Source organism: Diabrotica undecimpunctata, chromosome 9 (assembly GCF_040954645.1).
Source record: "Diabrotica undecimpunctata isolate CICGRU chromosome 9, icDiaUnde3, whole genome shotgun sequence".
In the NCBI taxonomy this organism is placed as follows: Eukaryota; Metazoa; Arthropoda; class Insecta; order Coleoptera; family Chrysomelidae; genus Diabrotica; species Diabrotica undecimpunctata.
In genome coordinates this window covers 11,702,074-11,718,586 of record NC_092811.1, presented here as the reverse complement: position 1 = coordinate 11,718,586, position 16,513 = coordinate 11,702,074, and the positions used below count along the sequence as shown (strand labels likewise).

General features: G+C 35.1%; 1 protein-coding gene across 1 annotated transcript in view; it reads left to right on the top strand.

Annotated features, from left to right (window-relative positions):
• LOC140449533 (fatty acid synthase-like) overlaps positions 1–16,513 on the top strand; it is a 70,016-nt gene that overhangs the window by 39,939 nt on the left and 13,564 nt on the right. Inside the window, exons 15-21 of the mRNA XM_072542736.1 lie at positions 649–876; positions 1,061–1,699; positions 5,442–5,621; positions 7,246–7,411; positions 7,905–8,118; positions 12,766–12,896; positions 16,035–16,394. Coding sequence (XP_072398837.1) covers positions 649–876; positions 1,061–1,699; positions 5,442–5,621; positions 7,246–7,411; positions 7,905–8,118; positions 12,766–12,896; positions 16,035–16,394 — 1,918 coding nt within the window. The remainder of the gene's footprint in view (positions 1–648; positions 877–1,060; positions 1,700–5,441; positions 5,622–7,245; positions 7,412–7,904; positions 8,119–12,765; positions 12,897–16,034; positions 16,395–16,513) is intronic.

The following is a 16,513-nucleotide window of genomic DNA, read 5'->3' as shown; positions in this document are numbered from 1 at the left end:
GAAAGAAAAGAAAAAAATAAAATGGAGTCAATGGAAACATTGACAGATAGCACTTCTGTCAAAATAACAAGAGTCTTACCAAATATAAAGAGCTGAAAATTACCAAATACAAAGAGCTGAAAAATGATCAAAAATCATCAACTGAGAACTGTCATTAAAAGGCAGAGCCTGTCAAAATAGTAGAAAGTTTTCTTTTAAGATTATTTAATACCTATCTTTTTCTTCTATTATGAAAACCTTTTACTCCTTTTTTTCTGAAAATATGTTTGTAGTAACTTTATGCCCTTGTAGTTTCCCTCCTCCTCCTTATTTCTCAAGCCATTGTCAGGGAATGATGACACCCTAAATATTATTGGGCTGCTGCCTCCATTAGCCGCGATCTTGTGCCATATCTTGGTCTCTTGGTCTTCGGCCTTTCACCTTTCCTTCTACTACCAATAGTATCATTATAGTTCCTTTGTAGTTTACTCTATTATATTTTGTACTTATGTCTTGTTTATATTAACGACCACTATTGTAATGTTATTTTTTAACAACTAAAGGATTCATTTATTTTGTATATTTTATATTTTATGAAATCCAAATATATACAAATAGTGAAAAAATTGAAGACGATACAAATATTACATATGAAACTTTTTTTTGTAGATTAATTATCTCGCAGTAAAGGAAATTAGACAACTTAACACCATCGACACATTTGCTAAACTTATTATTATCAATGATGTTGTCAGCAAGGAAATTATAAAGGTAATAAAGAACTGTGACACTGCCTTCTTGCTGGCTAAAGTAGATCGCACCCAGCAACTAGATCCCGCCATTGCCAGAGTTGCTTACTTCAGAGTTGGACAAGATCATTACATGATCTGCAAAAAGGTAAAATAGTTCTTAGTAGAACGTAATTTTTTAAATAAAAAAGAACGTTCCCAAGAACTAACTTCTTTAACTCCATTAACTAACTTAACTCCTTTTTAAGTAATCTTTTAGACATATGCATTTTTGTTATTCTAGAAAATATGACAGAATAATATTACTTTCTAACGTTGATGATCGTTTACAGGTAACTGATGTGAAGCCAAAAATTATAAACATAAAGGAACCAACCATTAGTCTTTCAGATCTCCAGAAGAAGTCGATTGTATGGGTAGCAGAACTGCTTAAGTTCTCCAACGAATCCAGTAAACAGCAAATACCTATTTTACTCACAACATCAGCCGTTCCATCGGAAGGATTTATTGACTTTATCGAAGGCATCAGATCATTACCAAACATGGAGCATGTACGCATATTCTACAATCTGGACAAAACTCCAAATCGAGTGAACGAAGTAATCAAACGAGATATTTCGCTTGTGATTTTGAACAACAATCAATGGTGGACGTACATGCCTTTGAACGTCGACAATCAAAACGAAAAACTTATAGACAGACAATCCGATGCACCTATATTAGAAAACAAGTCGATAAGTTATCTGGGAGTAAACCTAAAAGATGAGACTCTAACGCCGAATAATAACGACAAAAACGAAATCGGAAATATTGATTACGCTGGTCTCGCTAAGAATGGAGAGAGAGTTATGGGTTTGGCATATTTGGATAAAGAAAATTCCAAGCTTATTGTTGACGATGACTTTACTTGGAAAATACCTGCAGGATGGACCTTTGAATCAGCTGCTACTGCACCACATGCATATACTTCTGTAAGTACTTTTTTTATTTTCCTATTTTCATTCAAATTTTGACTTTTTTATTGCTTCAAAGATCTCATTAAAGATGAGTTTGAGTTGAGTTTGAGTTTGATAAGTTTTTATTTGTCTTATTCATCTTCGTTGCAGGATTCGCATTTTGGTGTAACCAGTTCTTACATCAACATTCAATTTTTTTTTGGAAGCTAACTAACTTTTTATTTTTTTAAAAGGAGGATCATTTCGTTCCTCTTTCATTCATTCTCATTAATCCACCCCTTTCTTTTTCCATCTTCAGTGGATAATTCTTCACTTTTAATTTGGGTTAGGTTTTTCTTACCAGACATATTTTTAGATATAATCTATAAATCTTCTATCTTTCTCCAATAGCGGTTTTACTTGAAATAAGTACTTGATAACATCACTGTAAATTACTATAAAGTTCACAGAAAATTATACTGCACCTCACTATAAACCACTTCAATCGTTGGGAACTCTAAGCACTGATTGTTTGTATGAGTTAACGGTATGCTTGATATTTGGAAAAATATTTCGGTTATATTTACAATTTATTATACAGTGGAACTTGGTTATAGCGTCATTGAAGGGTCCAGTAAAAAAATGACGCTATATCAGAGTGACGTTATAAAAGAAGTAGAAAAAAATGAAATTTTAACGGGGCAAAATTTTACTACAGCATTATTTATTATTACAGCTGCATTGAAGATAAAAAATAAAACATATCATGTATATAAAACTTACATTTTTTATGAAAAAGTTCTCTAATGCTGAAAAAAGTCAGTTATTTTCTCCTGCACAACCCTTTCCGAAGTTTTCTGTAGTGTCCTTAATATTCTGAGCAGCTTCTTTGGTACTTGTGGATGCCACCCTGAACTGGTAAAACCTGGATATGGTCTCAGCAGCTTTCATTGCTTCGTGGATTGTAGAACAATCAACGCCGTCTTCTTCTTCTTTTTCATTATTTTCATATTGTGAGAAACTACAGACACTTTAGCTTGATGAAAGCACTTACAAATTGTTATTGACGTAACCGCACTCCACGCATTGTCTAAAATCTGAACTGCATGAATGATGGAATTGTTCACGAGTTCCCAATTGTCCATACAAAAATTCGTGCTTTTCAAAAGCTGTTTAAGATAATGGCACTTTAAACTTCTTATCACTTCTTGGTCCATAGGCTGCAAGAATATCTTTTGTCATCACCCATGCGAGATGGGCGATGACAGAAGAGACAAAAAGAAAACTGGAAGTCTTCGAAAGAAAAGTCCTAAGAAAGATATTTGGACCTATTAACGAAAACGGAATATGGAGATCCAGGTATAACCATGAACTCTACCAACTGTTCAAAAAGACACTGATCTCAGAATTCGTTAAACTTCAGAGACTTCGCCGGGATGGTCATGTAGTAAGAATGGAGACAGAAAGATTGCCGAAAAGAGCCCTTGATAGTAAAATGCAGGGCGCAAGACCAAAAGGAAGGCCACGGAAAAGATGGAAGGAAGAAGTGGCAGGCATAGTTTGGAGGAGGCCAAGGCCCGATTTGGGCTGTAGCGCCATTGGAGAGAGAGAGAGAGAGAGAGAGAGAGAGAGAGAGAGAGAGAGAGAGAGCCTGCAGACACTCGTGCAGTTGACTGGCAAGAAAACTAGGTTGATATTAGTTAAATTAAGCTTGGGAGGGGGCTGCACAGTTTTCAACTAAGAGAAGAATTTTTCTTTTCGTTGAAGAGAGTTCCTTGTCCCACTTTCTCAATTCTTCTTCAAAAATAGCAGAAGTCATCCACGCTTTTTTCTTGGCTGTGCAGTTTACAGGCAGTGTTTTTATGTTTTTGAAACATCTAGGATGTAAACTTTTCCCAAAAACCAAAAGCTTTATTTTCTCTGTACCTGTCATGTTTGCACAAACAAAAGCCGTGACTCTTTGTTTTGAAAATTTTCCACCGACACATTTTTAATTTTTGGAATTTAAAGTTTTGTCCGGCGTTAATTTATAAAAGACACCAGTTTCATCGCCATTGAAGATATCGTCATCCTTGTATGCTTGCCTTAGTTGTGGCCATGTGTTTTGTAATCAATCACCTGTCACGTTCTCGTCCACATATTTTACCCCTCCAACAATTTTCGCGAAGGAAATTGAGTGCCGGGCTTTAAACCGACCTAGCCAGCCGTTAGAGCATGTGAAATCTTCACCAAACAGTTTTCCGAACTCTGTAGCTTTCTCCTTTAAAAGTGATCCAGACACAGGAATATCAGAATTGCGACACTGCTTGAAACATTTGAGTAGAGCTGAATCTACATCACCACGAATGCACTTCCTAATCTTTTTAACATTTTCTCTCTCCTCATTAAAGGCTGTTAAAATTTTGTCTGTTTTTGTTTGTTTTGTTTTTTAGGATTGAGCCGACAGTCGAATTAACAAGTCCAAATTGCCGACATACATCAGCAATTTTTCGACCACTTTCGAATGCTCTTATAACGCGCACTTTATCTATAATAGGCAAAGCCTTTCTTTTAGTACTATAACTTGCCATATTAAAAAATAAAAATTTAATTCCTTAATTAAAATCTAGTAACAAAACGAGCCGAACACAATTTGACGGTAGCGAGAATCTCTTAAACTGACTGTTGTGAAACAGAAAATTTGACTGTTAGGATGGCACTGATAAATGGGAAATCATAGAACTGCCAAGGTCACATAACTGTACACTGAAGGGATAATCGGGCTTTTAATAATGTTATCGAATAGTTTTTGGTCGGACCTATTAAAAATTGACGTTACAATCGAGATGACATTACTTTTTTTTTTTAAACGGATTGATTACGGCTGTCGCCGCTTCTCCGCCCCCAATTTCCATCTTTTTCTGTCATATGCAGTTGCCTCTTCTAAGTCTCTTGCCGCTATTGCTTTATCAATATCGTTGCGCCAACTTCTCCGTGGTCTTTCTTCTTTCTTCTTTTAGGAGGGATCCATTCCAGTACTCTTCTAGGCCATCTGTACTCTGGCATTCTTTTAACATGTCCGAACCAGATTAATTATTTTCTTTCTATGTCATCATTGATATTTCGCTCCATTTTCATTTGGTTTCTTATTTGTTCGTTTCTAACTCTCTCTGGTTTCGATCTACCGCAGCTTCGTCTCAGATAATTCATTTCTGTCGTCATAAGTTTGTTTCTATGAGCTTTGGTGACGTCCCATACTTCCGAACCATAAAGTGTAATACTTTGGACTATACTACCGTAAATGTGTTTTTTGGTTTCTCGTCGAATTGTTTTTTACCAGAGAAGAGAGTTTAAGGCACGTGTCGCTGCTTTGCCCTTGTTTATTCTTTCCCTGATTTCATCTGCGCTATTTCCCTTCTTGTTGAAAATGACCCTCAAATATTTGCAGGAATGCACGCCTTTGATTTTGTCGTCTTCTAAGACAAGGTCACATATTTCATCTGTTCCCACTGATGACATAACTACCGAGGCCAATATGTATGTGTTAACTTTGCGTTCTCAATAATCCGCTAAAAAGGCAATTTGTAGAAAGAAAAAGTGGATACTGCCCAAAATATGGACGCGGACATTTTACACATGTCTATAACTCTAACACATCATCATCCAACTACTAGATAATGGTTGGAATATAATTTGTCCTTTCACTGTATCCTCAAGTATTTTCTAATTGACCATGTAACTCTTCATTTACTATTATGTTTTTGATTATGTTAGGTTATTAAGTTTGTACTTGTTTTAGGCATATTACATGTTAGTAATTAAAGCTAGAGTAAAGCATGGAGACACAGTGTTAATTCATTCAGGTTGCTCACCTGTTGGTTTTGCTGCAATGAACATAGCTTTTAGTTATGGATGTCAAGTTTTTGTTACAGTTAATTCAGAAAGACAAAAGGCCTTTATAAAGAAGCATTTTACATACGTAAGTACATTCGAAATATATTTCAAATTTTTAATTACTTGTAATTGCTGATGTGTTTTAAGCGCTGAGCGTTTATTTAAAGGAGCAGCATTTATTATATGCTGTGCAATTATTTCTTATTAGCTTGCGTTACCTTGGTAGTCTCAATTATACCACTGAGTAAATAGAGATTAATTAGTTAATCTGAACTATCATAGTTTATTTAATTTTCGTGAATGCATGTAATCATTTTTTTAAATAAATTTTTACAATAAGAAGGAGATAAGAAATTAATGTTTCAGCGCAACTTCTATGGCAATTAATATGGGAAATCGCCAGAAATTCGCATTCGATGATGACTGGAAGTTTATGAAGGCCCTTTTCAGATTAAATACACTATGCGTTTATCTTATTGCATTTGATATAGATAAAATTGAATCATTACCTGGGGGATGTAGAGCAGTGAATGTAAATGTATTATATGTAAAGGGCATTAGGACGCGGAATCTATGTAGAGCACTAGACGTTTGGTAGTTTAGTCTTTAGCTAGTTTGGGCATAGAGAAAGAATGACTTGACTGCTGGCAGTTGACGTTTGACTGTTTAGACAAGACAAATAAGAAGAAGCCAGACAAAGACAAAAAACATGACAAATTTGCCAATGGAGCAGAAGACGAATTGACAAACTGAAGAGAAGACGATTGGACACATGGAAAACAAGATGAATTGACAGACGGAAAAGAGAGTGTGTTGAAAGATAAAATAGAAGAGGATTTGACAGATGCGATTTGTCAAACTTGCCACCTGTCTCGTTTGTCAGACGTAGTCATGTGTCACCTGTCGGCCAACAAAGGGAGCTGCTTTTTCCCACGGCATTCAAAATTTTTCCATATATGTATTAAACCTAGAGCTAAGATTAATACTATTACCGGATTAATATTAAACGATTATCATTGCGCCGATCTTTCGACATCCTCTTTGATGTCTTCTTCAGGGCTTCCGAGGTCTTAGTCTTCGGAGCCCCAGACACTACTACACTAATCACTAAACAATGTGTTACTGCCAGTGGGAACAGAGGACGGTTCATTTATACCGTCGATAGTGACGTGGTTTGGGTGGAGGTTGGCGCGGGGGTTAGCGTGGAGATTGGCACATAGATCATAGATTGGCGCGAACAATTCTGATAGTAGGATTTTGATTTGCGGGTGGAGTCGTGGTAACCGTATGCCGTCATCTCTGTTATTGAGATAATTTGGCCTTTTGTTAAATTCTATGGCTCTCGGATAATTCTTGGTTTATAAAAGCAGATGGGAACTATAGTTCTGGAGTTTTCAAATTCAATTTTGTGACCTGCATGAAGATGGTGTTGACCTACAGCTGAAATTGAATCGGAATTCTTTGGAATATGTAATATTTTGGATTCTACAATTTGTTTGGCCTATATAGGATCGGGAGCAGTCTGATCAAGAAATATAAACTCCGTGTTGTTCATATGGGATGTTGTCTTTGATTGATCGGACAAGAGATGAAAGTTTTGGGAGGGGGAAGGGGGTAAATATTGTCTTTATTCCTCTTGATTTAAGAATTTTGTCGATTTTGTATATAGTAATATTCAGGTTGATAAGTATTTGCATTATTAATTTTAGATGCAAGCAAGGAACATCTTGAATTACACAAATACCAAGTTTGAGACTGATCTGATGACCATAACAGGAGGAAAAGGAGCTGAGGTTATATTAAATTGTCTGTCGGGGCTTCTTCTTCGTAGTTCGTTAAATTGTATCGCAAACTATGGAAGATTTATTCAGTACGGTATGTATAAACAATTTGAAAAATGTTAATAACCGGCTTAGATTCTTTAGTTAGGAGTTAGTTTAAGGAAGAAGAGAACAGCATTTTTGCGTTGAGTGCGAGACAAGTATCATACGCGGGAGAGTAAATAAAACTAATAAATGCTAATTCTCGCACCTTACTCTGATTGATCGGTCTCGGTAGAGTGTTTCGACCGTTTTGTTGGCAAGATCATTTAAGAACAAAAAAAAGTTAATTAGTTTTCTAAATTATAGTGTATACTTAAAATTTGCCACTTCGCATTTTTGTGATTTTATAATGCCTTAGAGATAAGTGAAGATCCTCATTAAATATAAACTTTGATAAATAGACAAGCATAAACGCCTTTTTAAGTGGCTAGGAAAATAAATATTGGTTATTTCTATTTATAAAATGATCAGTTTTTTTCCGGTTTCTTATCACACTCATACATTTGACTTATATTATAATCTTTTTAATATAAAACATATTTAAGGCAAATATGATATGGAAGAAGGGGGCAGTATTGGAATGTACTGCTTTTTGAGAAACGTTTCATTTTATTGTGTCGATTTGAACAAGATATTTTTCAAAGAGAAGGATATTAAAGCTGAGCTAAATAAACTCATCGAAGAAGGATTGGCCAATTACACAGTGAGACCGTTGAAGAGAGAAGTAATAAAGAAGGACGAAGTTGCCGATGTTATGTCGTAAGTAATTAGATTATTATACATTATTTTTTAAAAATTTTAAAAAGAGCTTAGTGAATACAATGCCGAGCATAAAATTATACTTTTGCATTTTTTTATTTCAATTGAAACTACATAGTTTACTGACTAATTTCTTGAAAAAATGCGTTTGACTCACCTTAATTGTCTTCTTCTTCTTTTTCCTTCGTGTATGTAGGCTTTAAAGCCTGTTTCTTCTTCAATATTAGCCTTCTAAATTGTTTAAATTATCGCACCATCTTTTTCTTGGTCTGCCAATACCTCTTCGTTCATTTGGTGACTCATCCCGTGCTATCCGTACTATCCTATCCTCTGCCATTGCACGAATGTGTTAGTTCCACTCCTGTTTCCGTTTTGTCTACTACTACTACTACTAACGGTTTACAGCGTTCTCCGACGCCTTCCGACTCCTAACCGCCATTCTTCTCTATTCAGCCATAGGCCTGGAGGGATTTCTCTTTCCTCTAGTTCTTTTTCAATTCCCTCTCTCCAGCTTTTTCTCGGCCTTCCTCTTTTCCATCTCCCTTGTGGTGTCCACGTCAAAATCTGTTTTGGAATCCTGTCATCTGGCATTCTCTGTACATGGCCGTACCATATTAACTGTTTTGTTTTTATGTCATCAACTATTGTATGCTTGACTCCCATCATTTAACGTATTCTCTCATTTGGTATCCGATCTCTTCTTGATTTTCCTGCTGCTCTTCTCCAGAAGTCCATTTCTGTTGCTAGTAACAGTTTCTCTGTTCTTTGTTTCATTTGCCAAACTTCGCTGCCATATGTGATTACACTTTTAAGTATGGTGTTGTATATGAGTTGTTTGTTCGCTTTAGATATTGTTTGGTCCCACAGAATTCCGTTCATCATGGATATGGCTTTTCTACCCTGTATGTTTCTGTCTTTTATAGCAGCATCGAGTGTTCCATCTTGAGTTATCTTCATACCCAGGTACTTGTATTCATCACAGTTTCTAATTTCTACCCCATCGTCTAATATAATGGACTGTTTTGTCCCTCCAATACACATGGCTTCAGTTTTCTTAATGTTGACTTCGAGACCACATTTGTTATATTCTTCTATTAGCTTCCGAGTCATATAACTCAAGTCGTCATGATGCTGAGCAATCAGTATTTGGTCATCAGCGAAACATAAGGTGTACAGTGTAGTCTCGTCATTGAGAGGAATTCCCATGCCATTACATTTTCTTTTCCACAGCTTGAGTGCTTGTTCCAGATAAATTTTGAAAAGGGTAGGCGAAATACAGCAACCCTGCTTTAGTCCTTTCGTGACCTTAAATCCTTCAGATATCCTTGATCCAGTTTTAATTTTTGCAGTCGTTCCATTATACAGACTTTGGACTGCTTTGATGAGACCATGCTTAATGTTGGTTTGCTGTAGGGTTGACCATAGTTTACTTAGGGGTACACTGTCATATGCTTTTTGTAAGTCTACGTACATCAGGTGAACTTCTTTATTGACGGCTGTTTTTTTCAATAACTTGCGTAATAGAGTACAGGTGGTCTACTGTGGATCGCCCAGCTCTAAAACCAGCTTGTTCCTCTGCTTCGTAATCTCTATAGTCATTTTCTATTTTGTTCTTAATAAGTTTCCCATACATCCTACTTATTGTGCTGTTTACCGCAATTCCTCTGTAATTTTCACACTGATCCTTGCTGCCCTTTTTGTGGATAGTTGACATGATAGATAATTTCCACTCTTTTGGTAATTCGGCTCCATTCAAGCAGTCTTGAAAGAGTTTTCTTAACTGTTCCTGGAGTTTGTCTGTACCGGCTTTCACTAATTCTGCAGGGATGTCACCAGGACCAGGGGATTTTCCATTTTTCAGGGATTTGGTTATTTCTTCCATCTCTGATTTACTTATTTGTAATGGTGATGAATTTATACGTATACCTATCGTGTTGTCTTCCATGTTAGCAAATTCTGGTCTTTGTTCTGTTAGTAATTTTTTGAAATATTCTTCCCATTTTTCTGTTGTTATTGGTGATATAACGTCTTTTTTCTTATTATTTCTCATACTTTTAATCAATCTCCAACTCTCTGTGCTTCTTCTACCTCCTATGTAGGTGTTGATCTTTTGGCAGTTCTGTTCCCATGATTCGTTTTTTTTTTGAGTGATCTTTTTTCTTACTTTGGCTTGTGCTTCTTTGTAAATTGTTTTATCGTTTTCTGTTTTTGTTGTTAAGAATGTTTGGTATTTCCGACGTTTATCTTTAATTTCCTTCTCTATTTCTTCATCCCACCAGTATGGTTTTATTCCTTTATGATTTTCGTCACATTTCCCCAGTGCTTCTTTTGCTTCTTCCGTTTTGTCACCCATCTATTTATGTCTTCTATATTGCATGCTCTTCTTATGTTTTCGCTCCTCTTCCTATCCAACAGACTTTCCCCTGATATTCGTCTGAGTGTTTTCACCTCTGTTGTTTCTAGTAGTCGTCTCGTTTTAGATATGTCAGATCTTGTCTCTGCCGTGTATGTTAATATAGGTCTAATTGCTGCTTTATAGATTCTTGTTTTTGTATCTTGTCTTAGGTGTTTGTTCTTCCAAATTGTGTCGTTAAGAGATCCCGCTGCTTTACTTGCTTTTAAGCTTTGTTGTCGTACTTCTTCTTCAACATATCGGTACCCAGTTATATCTATTCCCAGATATCTAAACCTTGCTTCCTGCTTTATTATTTTCCCATCAATTTTGATTTTACATCGTAGTGGGTATTTACATGTTATCATACATTTGGTTTTTTCTGCTGATATTATCATATTGTATTTCTTGGCTGTTGTATTTAAGATGTGTGTTAATCTTTGGAGCTCGTCTTCTGTCTCGGCGATTAATGCGGCGTCGTCTGCATAACATAATATTTGGATTTCTTTGTTCCCCATTCTGTAGCCATGACCTTTACGTACGGCTTGTATTATTTCATCCATTATTATATTAAAGAGAAGTGGGCTTAACGAGTCACCCTGTCTGACTCCACTTTGTACTGGTATACACTGTGTTAGGGTTCCATTTATCTTTGCCTGTAATCGATTATGGAAGTAGATGTTTTCGATGGTTTGTATAATATTGATTGGTATGCTTCTTTTATACAGTAGGTGTAAGACTTCTTCGACTTGAATGCAATCGAAAGCCTTTGTCAGGTCTATAAAACATGGATATGCTGGTTTATTGCACTCGATGGCCTTTTATGTGATTTGTCTTAGTACAAATACGGCGTCTACGCAGGATTTTTCGGATCTAAATCCTTGTTGTTCATTTGATAAAGTTGTTAGTTTATTGTACAGTGATTGTACATTGAATTGTTTCTTGGTGATTTCCTGTAGAAAATGTTTTGGTGTTATTTTCGTTCTTATTTTTGCTAGTACTAGTTTGTGTTCACTCGCTGCGTCTGCTGAGTTTAAAGTTCGAATATCTAGAATCTGCTTTGGGTGGATTTTTCTATTAGTGACTATAAAATCAATCATAGATTTATGTTCCCTGGAGTTTTCAAATGTATATTTATACTGGAGCTTATGGTCGAAAAATGTATTATTAATTCTCAGTTCGTTACAAGCACAGAGATTAGCCATGAGTTCTTCAGTTGCGTTGACATATTTTTTACTAAATCTTTGTTTTACTCCTGGAACTATTTCATTTCCGATTTGTGCATTAAAGTCACCGATAAGAATTCTTTTCGTTCTTCTTTCTTCACTCCACTGTATGCTAGAAAATATTGGTTATAGTCTCTTTGCCTTTACCTTTCTTCTTGGTTCCTTGGATTGCACAAATGTCTGTTTTTAATTATCAGTTCTTCTATTATCTCTTGGTCTTTGTTGTTGAAAGATGTAATGTTTCATGTTTCTAATCTGATTGTGGGCTTATTTTTCCTTCTCGTTTTCCTTTTCTCTGCGTGGTTCGTCATCTTAGGTTCCATCTGGTGCCGAGGCTTTATATCGATTCTTTGAGCCTTGTTTTCTTTTACAATGGGTAGGATGCTAACTTGGCCCATCAACCCTCCTCTTTTATCCGGTCTTGGTACCGACTGTGGGCATTAACGCGGCTTCTGAGCTACTCAATCCACCCATTCCTCTCGCTCATAAACACTAGGCAGAGTTTCAAATTAAAATTACAACTAAAAATATAAAAACACTGGCATCATTTTATACAAAAACTAAAACATCTATTAACATTATGGAAAGCTCAAATGTAGTTTACAAAATACCATGCGAAAGTTGTGATAAATTGTATATAGGACACACATCCAGAAATCTAATAGACAGACTGATGTCACATAAAAGTGACCTCACAAATAATATAAATACATGTGCATTAATACATCACGTAATTATTAAAATTATTCATTTAATTTTAATGAAACCAAAAAACTGAGACATCAAAACAAAGAAAGAATTCTTAGAAATGGTACGCATAAATAAATATCAATGTGTTAATAAAAAAACTAACATCAATAAACAAACAATATGTATGAATACATTATGTCTTACGAAAAATAATATTTTATTTCAATAATTATAAATTTCCTGACTAAATTAAAAAATTTCAATTTTCAAATTTTATTTGTTTAAATTTTTTTCCAATTTGTAATATGTGTATATTCTTAAAAAATAATATAATTGCAGAATACTTCAGAATCGTGAGACCATAGGCAAGATTGTAGTCGAAACAGGCAACACAATGAATATCAATAAAATTAATTTCAAGGATCCTAATCGGTTCATCTGTAATGCAAAGGATTCGTACTTAATTTGGGGTAAGTTTAACAACATTGAAATGGTTTTATTATAAATTTATGTTCATTTACGGCTCTTGGGCTTAAAAGAGCAATTCTAGATCGTCCTGATCATGCGCAATAAAGAAATGTGTTCAGACGTTTATTTACTGCACATAATCAAGACATTTGAGGAAAAGCTAATTCGCTATGTGCAAGTTCCGACGAGCGACATCTAGTGGCATAACACAGCGAAGGTGTTAGCACTATTAATAATTTAGTCTTATATTAGCTGAAAATAAAGTGACTTAAACTTGTTTATTTAATACAATAATTATTGTAAAATATATATTAATAATTAACTTTTTGAAAAATTTTGAATTCATTTTTAACTGTAAAAATTCGTAAGTATATTTTTAACGTTTAGATTTCATTATTTGACATTTAAGATTAATGTTATGAGGTTATTAAAAGGTAAAAATTGTATATAGTACATGTAAATATCCCAATGTTCGACTGAAGGTGAGTGAAAACCTCAATACAAAGGTGCTAAAATGCAGAAATGCAGGAACTATACAGGAAAGTTTGACCATCATACAAGAAACAGTGAGAAATAAAAGAACAACACCTGAAGAAAGATACAGAGAAACTAAAATCGTGGATGACCGATGAAATACTTAAAGTTATGTATTAGAAAAAAAAAACAAAGAAAATCTCCAAGAATATAAGAGAATACATAACATCGTCAGAAGAAAGATAAAAGAAGCCAAAGGAAAACAAAAAACAGAACAATGCAAGAAATAGAGGAGTATAAGAGTCAATATGATAACTTCAATTTTACATGACCTTAGAACATTACACGAACCCACCATTGAAGAAAATTCAGGTCCCGAATTCCTACCACAAGAAATAACAGCAGCTGTCAGACAAATGAGGGATGGAAAGGCATCTTGACTTAATGAAATTCCTGCAGAACTGCTGAAACTATTAGATGCAGAACAAATAAAAATAATAACTGAAATATTTAATGAAATAAACAAGGCACGAAAAATACCAGTAGAGTGGCTCAAATCGGAGTTCGTACCTTTGCCCAAAAAACCAGGAGCAATAGATTGTGAAGACTATAAGACCATAAGCCTAATGAGCCATCTGCTGAAGCTATTTTTAAAAGTCATCCACAAAAGAAATTACTGGAAATGCTAGTAACAAATTGCGCCCAATCAGTTTGGATTTGGGAACGCTGTTGGTACAAGCTGGTACAGATGTCCGCTGTGATGTTTATGCATGATTGATTGACTACAAGAAGGCTTTCGATAGAGTCAGGCATGAACAAATGATGGAAGTGCTGAAGAGGACATAGATTGACGGAAGAGACCTGAAAATAATAACTTATCTGTATTGGAATCAATCAGAGGTGCTCTGAATAGATGGAGAATTTACCTTTTCAACCAACTATCATATCCACTGTAAAATATAATTAATAATTGCATATCATATCAATAGTTTGGAGCAACATTAACGCCCTATTTCATAATGACAACCTAAAGTCACTTTAACTAATGTTTATTTTAGACTAAATTGAACAAACTTGAACCAACATAATTATTGAAACTTGCACTTTAAAATTTATATTAACTTTATATTATTGAACTTTTCACTTAAAGTTAACTTTAAATTTAATGTTCAAGTCAAACTTATTACGAAATCGGGCGTAAGAATGCAGAATTTGGGTTATGTTACTTACTTCTGCTTTATTATGATATAAATCCACTTTTCTCGTAACATTCATTTGTGGTTAGAAGTTGAAAACTAACTTGAATTTACTATTTTTTGTTGTATTTTTACAATTTATAACACAGCTTTTTCGAAATCCCATTTTCTTCAATAACTACTTATGCTACTACTACTACTTGTCGGTTTATAACGTTCTCCGCCGTTTTCCGACTTCCAATCGCCACTTAGACCGGTTGTTCCATAGATCTTCTTCTATGGCCCTCTCTCTCAGTTCTTTATTTATTCCTTCGCTCCAACTTTTTCTCGGTCTACCTCGATTTCTCTTTCCTTCTGGTTGCCACTTTAGTATTTCTTTTGGCATTCGTTGTTCGTCCATTCTTTGTATGTGTCCGAACCAGATAAGTTGTTTTGTTGTTAGGTCATCTGTGATTGTTCGTTTGATTCCCATTATTTCTCTAATGCGTTCGTTGGTAATCCTTTCTCTTCTAGATCTTCCTGTGGCTCTTCTCCAAAAATCCATTTCCGTCGCTTTCAGCGTTGACAGTGTTCTTTCTTTCAGTGGCCATACCTCACAGCTATATAAAGTGATACTTTTTACTATAATCTCATATATCCTCTTTTTATTTTCTTTGCTGATGGATTGGTCCCATAAAATGGTGTTTAACATTGTGATAGCTTTTCTCCCTGACGTATTTCTCTCTCTTATGGCTTTGTCTAATGTTCCATCTTGTGAAATAGTGATACCTAGGTATTTGTAGTCACAGCAGTGCTTTGTCGTAGTATTATCGTCTAATATGAGATCTTTTTGTTCTGCTCCAATGTACAGGTATTCGGTTTTCTTTTTATTTACTTCTAGACCCCATATATCATACTCTTCAATTAATTTTCGTGCCATATAGTTTAAATCGTCATAATCTTTAGCCATTATTACTTGATCGTCTGCAAAGTTAAGCGTATATACCATAGTATTGGTGAGCGGTATCCCCATTGTCCTGCATTTTTGTTTCCATCTTTTTAAAGCACTTTCGAGGTATATTTTAGATAAAGTGGGAGACAAGCAACATCTTTGCTTTAATCCTTTTGATGTTATAAATCCTGTTGTTATTTGTGTCCCTGCTTTTATCTTTGTTATTGGTTGGTTGTATAGCAACCAATAACTAGTTATGAAATATGCTAAAAAAGTTGCAAGATTTCACCGCTGCACGCGCACGATCGTTTCTCGTATCCCCTCCAAGTACTTGCATACAGCCAATAGACATTCCACGAGATATATAAACTTTTGCTCATCTGTCGCTGGATGAGGTATTTATTACTCTTTTAGCTCTTACTCTGTGTCACTCTTTACAAGTCTTGCTATAAAATAGCTGATTTAAGACTGATGAGGTGCTCATTTATATTCTTGCTATTGTACTGACAATAATTTTATTCTTGCATTTTAATTTTTAGGTGGATCTGCCAACCATTGGTCACACATTGCAGAATGGCTCGTACATAGAGGAGCTAGAAAAATAGTGATCGCGAGCGAAAGCAAACCAAAAGAGAACCATCTCAACAGAAGACTACAATTCCTCCAAACTTATTATGGCGCTGATTTAATAATGGCACCTAGCAGAGTTCAAACGAAAGAACACGCTCAGAATTTGGTCTCTGACGTACAAAACTTTGGAAAACTTCACGCTGTGTTTACACTTTCCCAGTCGATGACTGTTTCTGCTACTGAGAGCGAGTCTGTTGAACTTCTCGAAAAGGCTCTAGAGAGAATTGCACCCAAAGCTATTTTGATTAATTTTGTAAAATCAGCAGTAGGTAAGGTATTATTATTTAGTTGGTAGATTTTCATCCATTCTCTTGCAGGATAACTTTAACCTTTGTGAAATATCTCATTTTTTCTCTGAAGCCTTTGTCAAGGTTTCCGGCGTCTTAGT